General features: G+C 56.4%; 1 protein-coding gene across 2 annotated transcripts; it reads right to left on the minus strand.

The window, feature by feature from the left end:
* Positions 1-2644: 2644 nt before the first annotated feature.
* On the minus strand, positions 2645-9963 carry Arrdc2 (arrestin domain containing 2). Of its 2 annotated transcripts, XM_029559339.1 has the most exons (9): positions 9683-9813; positions 6695-7593; positions 6542-6608; positions 6306-6453; positions 5255-5357; positions 4922-5178; positions 4671-4833; positions 3797-3948; positions 2645-3597 (listed from the first exon to the last, which is right to left on the minus strand). In XM_029559339.1, exons 2-9 carry the CDS (start codon positions 6966-6968, stop codon positions 3544-3546), a joined length of 1218 nt encoding a protein of 405 aa, XP_029415199.1. In that variant the 5' UTR covers positions 6969-7593; positions 9683-9813; the 3' UTR covers positions 2645-3543. The 2 variants fall into 2 exon arrangements, with proteins under 2 accessions (XP_029415199.1, XP_008822793.1); XM_008824571.3 differs by lacking the exon at positions 6695-7593 and having other exon boundaries at positions 9683-9963.
* Between the last annotated feature and the right edge of the window lie 44 nt (positions 9964-10007).

Below are 10007 nucleotides of genomic sequence, written 5' to 3' on the forward strand. Positions count from 1 at the left end.
ACAAATTAGTGACTCCTGGGGTGAGAGGGAGGGGCCCCACTTGGACAGAGCAGATGCAAGGACAGGTCTTGGGGTCAGAGAGCTGGCTTCGCCAGGGTCCTTCAGGAATATCTGAGCCTGAGCTGGGAGGAGACTTTGGAGGCTTCGCTGGTGGGGACAGGCCACCAGGACAGGCTGTCCTGTAACCAGAGTCCAGGAAGACTTTCCCCTTTCCAGTCACCCTCGGGCTCCCAGCTCAGAACAGCATGTGCCTGGGGAGACAGTGTGGGGGCTGGGCCTGGTGGTGAGATTCCTGAACAGCAACCCTGCTGGGCCCGCGCCAGTGCAGGCGGGAAAACAGGAGTCAGCGCCCTGCCTGCCTGTCACCCTGAGGTTCTGGGTTGGCAGGAGGCCAGAGAGAGACGGTGTCAATCAGTACCCCAGAGACAAAAGAGAGGCAGGGAGAGAGAGGTTCTGTGAGGTGACAGTCTGATTCGAGGGGTCCCGAGAGCAGGTGCAGGGTGGTGACACCCTTCATTCAGTTCACAGCCTTCCTGCAGGGTGTGGGGGCCACAGTGGGAACTGGCCCCAAGTCTTGGACAAACGAGTGCGAATTGCAGCGTGAAGACTGTGGGGATGAGGGTAGCAGTGATGGCTTCAGCCAGGGGGCTGGGAGACCTGAGATGGTCCGGCCAGGGTATAAAGAGCAGCCCGTCTGGTGGAGAACAGTCTCATAGTTCTAGAAACCAAAGGTCCTGAGGTAGGAAGACGACTCTGTTTAAGCTGCAGGTAGAGGTAGAGGGAAAGGTGGGCGGGGAGTCTTGGGTGTCTGGGCAGGGGTGGAAGCTTATATTTGAAACAGACTGTTCTCCTGCCCTGGGGTCCCTCCCTCTGTTCAGGGACCTCCTGAGCCAGCCCCTTCCCGCTGGTCACTTATCTGACCCCCAAAAGCCTTTACTGAAGCCCAGTGCCCACAGCTGCAGACTCAGGAGGTCTGAGGACAGGCAGCGTCTTGTCCCCAGAGGGAACAGTCTCCGTCACAGAACCCTATGCATGTTCCTGGTTGGAATACACATCTCAACTGTCTGGTCAGGATCACACACCCGAAGCCAGGATCCTGTGTCTTAACCAGACCACGGGGGCTCACTCCAACTCAGCCTGATGAGACTGGGGGGACCACGTGGTGGGGACATTGCTCAGCCCCTCATTGGTGGGATTTTCTCTGACTCTGATGTGGGATGGGCTGTCCAGGCTTCTGGAAGACCCCAGAATCCCTGCTCATCTCTGACATCTGCCAATTTCTCAGCAGGATACCAATTAATCAATTTTTATTTTATGCGTATGAGTGTTCTCTAGCCCTGGCGCTATATTTAATGGTGCACACCTACGAGCTGGGCCGACGGTCTCCACATGCACAGCATATGGACTGAACCTTGGCTGGAGCTGGGACTCAGTGATCAGCGCTTTTCCAACCACTGAAGCCTAGGCTGCATTACTCTAGCACTTATGAGCCTACATAGGCCCTGGGGTGCATGTTAAGTACTGAGAAAGTTAAGTTGTAAACAGAGGCAACCATACTGTGCAGTCAGTTGTATTTTAGGGTGTTTATCCAACCCTTCCCAGCTGCCAGTGCAGGTGCTAACTTGACCCTGCCCACCCTGGGTACACGTCCAGACAGGGGCGGGGCCTCCGCCTGAGGGGTGTGGCTTCGGATCCTGGGCAGAGCCTCAGCTGCAGGTCTAGGAACCAGGTATAGCACAGCCTGCAGGGCCTCCGTTTTCCTGATTTGTTTTTGTTTTGGGAGTGTTTTGGGAGACAGTCTGCAGTCCAGACTGATGTGGAACTGGCCAACCTCCTTCAGCCCCCACAGTACTGAGGTCATAGGTGTGGTAATTTTGAGGGACAGTTCAGTCCTTCCCACTGAGTTACTCTCTACCCCAGCTGGACTTCCTCTAAGGATGACAACCACAGGCCACCAGGGCTGCGTAAGAGCTCCAGGATTTCAAAGACACCTGTTCACAGAGGTGTCTCACAGAACCACGTGGAGACAGCCCACATCCATTAAAAGATGGACTGACAGGCTGGAGAGCTGGCTCAGCGGTTAAGAACACTGACTGTTCATACAGGTTCGAACCCCAGCACCCACATGGCAGCTAAAAACTGTCTGTAACTCCAATCCCAGGGGAACTGACAGCCTCTTCTGTCCTCCGCAGGCATTGCAGTACATGGGTGCTCTTACCTACAATACATGCATACATATAAAATAAAAATATTTTTTAAAAAACGGACTGACAGGCTGGAGAGATGGCTCAGGAGTTAAGAGCACCGATTGCTCTTGCAGAGGACCCAGGTTTGATTCCCAGCACCCACACGGCGGCTACGAACCGTCCTTAACTCCAGTTCCGAAGCCCTCTTCTGACCTCCATGGCATTGCATGAGACAGGTGCACTCACATACATGCAGGTGATATACTCATACACATAAAATAAAAATAAATAAAATATTTAAAAAAAAAACGGACTGACAAAATGTGGCTCCCATACAAGGGACTGGTACCAACCCTGAAAGGAAGTGCGATGGAAAATATACCGAGCAAAGGGCTGGTGGGGCTCGGCAGTCCTCAGGACACGGTTCAGAGCAGTCAGAAAATAAAGTAATAAACTCATCCTCTTCCTCCCACTTTTATTGTTTGAAATTGTACAAAAGGTAATGATTTAAGGCCTGTCAAAAATGTATCCCAGTGGGGCCTGCCTCAGCATGGTAGGGCTCTGAAGTGGGGGCTAGCGCAATTGTTTCCCACCAGCCACAGGCACCAGCCTCAGGGAACACACAAGTCTATCCGTCTGTCCTGCCAGGTCATCTGGGCCCATCTTGACCCTGGCCCATGAGCGAGGCCCCATGTTTTCATTCTTAGCCTCTAGGGCAGGTCTCATCTACAGCGTCTTGACCTGGGTGGGCTCAGATCACCCTAACAGCTCTCGGGCTTTGGGGGCCTGGGCCAGAGGTCTTCAAAACCTGGGACTACGCCAGTGACCTTCCTACATGCCTTTCCCTGGGCCTTCTCTCCTGCCACCCCCACGGTGTGGCCACAACTAAGACTCCTGCGCATCTGGACCCCCAGTTCTAAGATGGAGGGAACAGACACCTTGGTCAGTGCTGACCTCCAGCTTTTCCTCTGTGCTTGGCTGCTTGCTGAGCTCCTATTCATATATCAAAGCCTCAGATGAAATGCCCTTCAGACTCCTTCTTGGCCTCCCCTCTGACTTCTCCCAGGTTCTATGAGATCAGAAGTACCCACATCTGGTTTCTTCCCTTCTGTCTACAGTCCTGGGGCCGGGGCAGGCTGCTGTATCATATAGGCAGGTTGAACCATCTCAGGTTCCATACTGGGTACCAGAAGCCTCCAGAGGATGCCCAGTCCACAGAAATAGGTCTTCAGGTGTTCCTCGTTGGTCATGTGTGATGTCCAACCATGCTTTGCATCATCGGAGACTCAGTTTTCCTGATGCAGCCTGTGCAGTTGTCTGTGGGGACTACAGACCTGGTTGTCCACATGTCTGTTACTCAGCAGGTCATGCACCTTAGCCTCACAGCCCTCGAGGGTGGGTTAGGATCCTCCTGACAGATAAGAGTCCCTGTGAGCCACCCCAGCCACCAACCCCTAAATCCACCCAGGGAAGAGGCAGGCAAGGACCCAGGGTGGGGCACAGCCCAGGCTGGTCCAGATCTTGTGGTTCAGCCCACATTTGGTTTGTCTGTCAACTCTGAAACTCACCCACCACCTTCCTGTGGCTCGGAGGGGTGTCAGGGGACTTACCTCAGAGTACAGCGGTGGTGGGTGGTATCGGAACTCCTGCAGACAGGCTAAGTAGGGGCCATCCAGGTTCATGACAGGGTCAGGCAGAAGTGGGAAGGGCGAGCGTGCTGCCACCTCATCCTCTGCCACCACCTCTGAGTACGGAGGGGGTGCTGGAAGGAAGGAACAGGTGGGCAGGGCCCAGACTGCTGAGTGGGCTCCATGACAGTATTGTTGAGCCTTTTTTTTGAGACAATGTCTCTGTAGTCCAGGCTGACCTCAAACTTGCAGTAATCTTTCTGCCTCAGCTTTCTGAGAACTAGGATCACAGGCATTTTTTACTGTGACCATTTACAAATTGATTTTGTTTTAAATTTTCATTTATGTATTTATTTATGTGTATGAGCATTTTGCCTGCATGTATGTAACCGCGCCACACATGTGCAATGCCTGCAAAGACCGGAAGAGGTCACTGGATCCCTTGGAACTGTAGTTACAGACAGGTGTTAGTTGCCATGTGGGTGCTGGGAACTGAACCGTCCAACTCTCCAAAAGCAGCCGGTGAATGGTTAACTGCTGAGCCAGCTCTCCGGTTTTGGGTTTCTGAGATAGAACTTCCTTATGTGACAGGGCCTCCTTACGTAGCCCAGGCTGGCCTGGAACCCAATCTTCCTGCCTCATTCTCTTGAGTTCTGAGATCCCAGAGTTGACTGTCACTGTGGGGCTCTAGGAAAACGTCCCCTTCACAGAGCCTCACTTGCATTGCCAAGCTTGCACTCCTGACTCTCCTGACTCAGCCTCCAACTGGGATGACAGGTTTGAGGTCAGCCCCAGCCCAGAAGGGCCTGGAAGGTGTGGGGCCTGCCCCGTGACTCCGCCCACTCATAGCACTCACCCTCAGGCTGCTCCAACAGGGTACACAGGCCCCAGTCCTGCAGGAAGCTGGCCCGGCTGCCCACACTGGAAGAGCGACTGCCCAGCTGGTGCAGTGGTACGGTGCCGATTACCAGCGGCAACTCTAGCAGCAGCTTGGATGAGCCTGGGATGTCCACACAGACCTGCGAGAGTTGGGGAGATCCGCAATGGCACAGCGGCTCCACGCGGCTCTACCTCTGTGGGGCGATAGGGTGTGGGGGTCTGTGATACCTTGAGCGAGTAGTCCACACTAAGCACGCGGCAGTGCAGGATGGATGGACCCACGGGCGGAATACGCAGTGCGCGACCGGGCCACAGCGCGCGGCACCCAGGGGCCACGGGTTCGCCAGCCATGCTGGCCACCGCCATGCGCTTCTGCTTTCGGGCACCACGCGCCATGAAGGTTTGCGTCTGCATCAGTGCCGCTCGAGGCTGCACTGGGCGTGTGGAACCATTGTCGATTTCCGCAAAGATGGGAATGACCTCGCCTGCGGCAGGAAAGCTGCCTCAGTTTCCCTGACACGGTCTGCTCCCCTCTTTGGCCCTGCCCGCCCCACCTGCTACCTGGTGTGTAGCCCTTGCGGTCGATCTTGGCCGACAGGGACACGAGGCCTCCGGTGCAGTACCAGGACCGTGCCACCTTCTCCCGAGCTCCAGCCTGCGGGGCCTGCGTGGACACGGAGCACCACTCTAGGTAACCCAGGCAGACCTGGAACCCCAGGCCTCAGGAGGCTGAGGCAGGAGGATCAATGCAAGTTCCTGGCCAGCCTCTGTTACAGACTGAGACCCTGACACAAGAACTAAAAGCTAGCCAGGCATGTTGGTGCACTCCTTCAATCCCAGCAGAAGCAGGTGAATCTCTGTGAGTTCGAGGCCAGCCTGGTCTACATAGTGAGTGCCAGGCCAGCTGGGGCTACAGGGAGACCCTGTCTCAAAAAGACCAAAAAAAAAAAAAAAAAAAAAAAGCTGGGGCAGGCTGTGAGGTGTGAGACATGCCTGTCACCCCAGTTCTGGGTAAGTGGAGGCAGGAGGATCAGGAACTCGAGATTATCCTTAGCTACATAGAATTTGAGGCTAGCCTGAGTTAACATGAGGCCCTGTCTCAAGAAATAGAAAATAGCCAGGCCCATGGTGGTGGCCCTTTCTTTAATCCCAGCACTTTGGAGGCAGAGGCAGGCAGATCTAGGCCAGTCTGGTCTACATTTCCAGTTCCATGCCAGCTGGTGCTACAGGAAGATATTGCCCTCCCCTGCCCACCCCCAAGACAAAACACATAAACAGCAGGGATGGTAAGATGGCTCAGGAGTAAAGGCAATTTCCCCACAAGTCTGGCAACCTCTGTCCATCCCCAGGACCCAAGTAAAGACTGAAAGAACTGACTCCACAAAGTTGTCCTCTGATCCCCACATGCCAGCTAAGGCAGGATAAAAAACAAAACAAAAGAAAAAACATGCAAATCCAAGCTCTGTTGTTGACTGAGCATTTGAGGCTCAGAGAAGGCAGGACACTTGCCCAGGGCCACACAAGCAGGTGAGTGCTGCCACCGAGTTCCCATGGACTCTACACTCAGCACCCTGCCTCCCTCCATTTCCCCTGCCCACCGGCGACCCCTCACCAGCAGGGCCGGAGAGTTGATGTCCACGGGTTCAATGACAGTAAACACCTTTCTAGCGCGCCGTGAGGGGATCCAGGGCCGGTGCAGGGTGGCCTTGATGGAGTATCGGACACTGCCGTGTTTGCCCTCAAAGGACGTCACCAGGGAGCTGCAGTGGCGACAAGGGGTCAGGGGAGGTGAAGGGGCGCACAGGAGGGGTGTCCAAGGTGTCCCCCTACCCAGGTACCGGGGCTTACAGAGGCAGCTGGAAGCTGAAGGGGAACTCGTGGCGTCCTGCGGGCAGCGTGGTGGTATCCCCCGCATCTAGAAGGAACGCACGGGGCTCAGTGCGCGCGGGGATGCGGGGGGTCACGTGCTCGGACTGCGCCCTCGGGGTCCCGGGCCGGTACCTGGCGCTAGTAGCGTGGCGTGGTGGCTCACGACCTCCACGCGCTCGCTGTAGCTCTGCGTGTACGCGGTGCTGGAGCCCGCGGTGCGTGACTCCGTCCAGTGCACGTGCGCGCGGCCCCGAGCGCGCAGCCTGAGCGCACCCACGCGCGCCGCGCCCGCCAGCTCCAGCAACACCCGGCCCTCCACGGCCTGGCCACCACGGAATACCGGCTCTGCGCCCGCGCGCGCCCCCGCCAGCTGCACCGCGAATGCCTTGACCTTGTCGAGCAGCATTGCGCTGTGGGCAGCGAGCCCACTGCACAACGACTTGGGGCTCGAACCCGCGACGTGGAAGCGCCTGGGGGCCGCGAGCTCACCGCCAGCCTACCAATATCGGCACAACCCGCACGCGAAGCCGCCGAGTCCCTTTTATAAAGGAAGTGGGCGGTGCCTTAGGAAGCCACGCCTCCCTGAACAGGTTCCACCAATAGTGAGGCAAAGGGCGAGGCCTAAGAGCAAAGCCGCGCCCCGCCCTCCCAGGGACTAGACCAGTAGCGTGAGGAGAGCGGAGGCCGGCGAGAAAGCGGCGCCTCCCGGAAGGAGCTCCACCAATAGCACCGTTGGGGCGTGGCCTCGCGCAAGCTCAGAGCCAGAGAACGCCGGCGGTAGGGCAGCATCGTTTGGCGTCGGGGCGCGCGGGGCCGCCTCTCTGTCTAGCATTCCCAGAGTTAAGGAGGGAAGCTGAGGCCCAGAGGTGGGGATCCATGCCTGAGTCACCCAGCACGGCAGGCTGCCGATAGGTTTGTTTTTGAGACAGGATCTTAGGTAGCCCCAGGCTGGCCTTGAACTCAAGGCAATCCTCCTGCCTCAGCCTCCTTAGTGGATGACAGGTATAAATCACCAGATCTAGCCTTTGAATCTGAAAAAAAAAAAATGGTTGGGTTTTTTTTGTTTTTGAGACAGGGTCTCCTTGTAGCCCCAGCTGGCCTAGAACTCTCTATATAGACCACAGGCTGGCCTTGATCTCTTGAGTGCTGGGATTAAAGGTTTGTGCCACCAAGACTGACTGAAAAAAAATGTTAAGACTCATGTAGCCAGGCTGGCCTCCAATTGACTATGTATGGGAGATTGACTTTGAACTCCTGATCCTCCTGCCTCAGACTCTGGTGCTGGGATGGCATTGGCTGCCATGCCTGGCTGCTTTTTGTGTCAAGACAGGGTCTCATCCTCTAACACAGGCTGTTCTGGAATTCTCTGCAACCCTCCTGCCTAGTTTGGGGTGCCAGGCATTTGCCAGTAGGCCTAGATCCTGTGGCTTAATCATCAACCAGAAGCCACCTACAGATGTTACTGGTTGGCAGGTTGGTCTGAAACATTGGGGAACCTGGCCTGATGGCACCTCTGTATCCCCAGCCCGCAGAAAGGTGGGAGGAGGAGGGGTAGGCCTCCCTCCACACTGGGAACCCTGCTTGGCTAGAAGACTCCAGGTACAGGACAGCATCTTCGTGCCTCAGTTTCCACTTCTGTCAGGCCAGGAGGAGTCAGCTTTGGCTACAGAGGGTGGTGTGTACACATTGTGCGTACCCAACTCAAGTGTAGAGAACACTCAGGCCCCTCTGAGTCCAGGGCTGCAGAGAATGCCTGGGGACCATGTGACCCTTCTCCAGGCCTCAGTTTCCCTAGAGAACCACAGGGAGAACTCCCTTGGAAGTTCAGTGGGGTGTCTTTGGGATGTAGGCAGCCCCTGGTGGAGCTGGGTTGTGCTGGAGCTCGAATTCACCTCTTACTATGGCCTGGGGCTTGGAGCCCAGAGACCCCACGAGGCTGCACAGTCATCAGAGAACTATCATACACAACTACAGTCACAACTCACCATGAGAGTCAGAGGCTGCTGCAAGGGGCTGAAGGGTATGAACACCCTGAGGGAACGCCATGTAGGAAGGGGGTCTGGTGGGAGGTCCCCATGGCTAAGATGTGCCAGGAGGGAGATGCACGGGCCTTAGACTCAGGAGGGAGCAGAGAAAGTACAGACTGATCAGAGTGGGTAATGAGCCACAGCAATTGAACCATCACCTCCCTGGGATTTTAAGGAAGTCCTCAGTGAACGTCTGGGTGACTCAATACTTCCTTTGAACTCCCAGGGGAAGGAAAGTTCCCCCTGGGCCCTTCCAGCCCCACTCCCACATACAGAGAGGCTGACATTTCCCCTGTGGCCACACAGTGGGGCTCTGGGACAAAACTTCAGTCCAGCAACCCCAGGCTGATTCAAGCTGAGGGAGGATGGGATCCGACCAAGATGCACAATGGAGCAGCTGGCAAACCCCACTCTCTCTTCCTAGGTGGGAGACACTCCACCCGAACCCACAAACATCACCAGAACCCCCCTCCACTCCAGGAAAAGGCTCAGAGCAGCAGACACTGCAGGGTAAACTGAGGCAGTGTGCTGGACAGCACCTAGGTAATGAGCATTCTTGACAATCAAGGACCCTGAGCCTAGGAGTCCTGAACAGGAGACCTCTTAGTCCACCTTCATGTCCCACAGTAGACCCTAGATGGAGATAGGATCCCTCCGTGATTGGGGTACCACACTGCATACTTTTATCACAAGGCCATCCTCAGCCTGGAATGGGGACCCCCAGACTCTAAGCAGGAGGACATAACCCAGGATGGATTGTGGGATAACTAGGGGTTCTTACTTTTTTTGAGATAGGGTCTCATGTATCCCAGGCTGTCCTCATACTAAGTAGCTGAAGATGACATTGAACTTATGATCTTCCTGCCTCAGCCTCTCTAGGGTTGGGTTGACAGTCCTGACTGAGCCACCATGCCAGGCTTTTGTTTTTGTGGGTGAGAGGGGTGGGGGGTGTCTCACAATATAGCCCAGGCTAGCCTAGGACTTGTGGAATCCTCCTGCCTCAGCTTCCTGAGTATCTACAGCTTGGGGTGTGGGGTGTCCCTGCTTCTCAAAGCCCCCAGACTTCGGCAGGATCCTCGGGTTTCTATCTCACCTGGGAGGAGCACCTGCTGGCGTCGCAGGTAGGTCTCGGCTGCGGTGAAGTCGCTGGCCAGTGCGTTGACGCCCACGCTGCGCCCCTCCAGCCAGTGAGTGGCCGCCCGACTTCGGGCCGCCACCACCAGCGCTCGCACCCGCAGCGGCGCGGCCGCCTCAAGCAGCACCCGGCCCCGAAGCCGCTCCCCTCCCCGTAGCGCGGCGCCCGAGTCCAGCAGCTCCAGAGCGAAGCTGCCCAGCGCGCCGGGATGCATGGCCGGGGTCCGCAGCAGGGACTTCCTGATCCAGAGACAGGATGACTCAGACTGGGGCGGGGACGGATG

The sequence above is a fragment of the Nannospalax galili genome, unplaced genomic scaffold (genome assembly GCF_000622305.1).
Source record: "Nannospalax galili isolate Female #2095 unplaced genomic scaffold, S.galili_v1.0 scaffold529, whole genome shotgun sequence".
NCBI lineage: Eukaryota > Metazoa > Chordata > Mammalia > Rodentia > Spalacidae > Nannospalax > Nannospalax galili.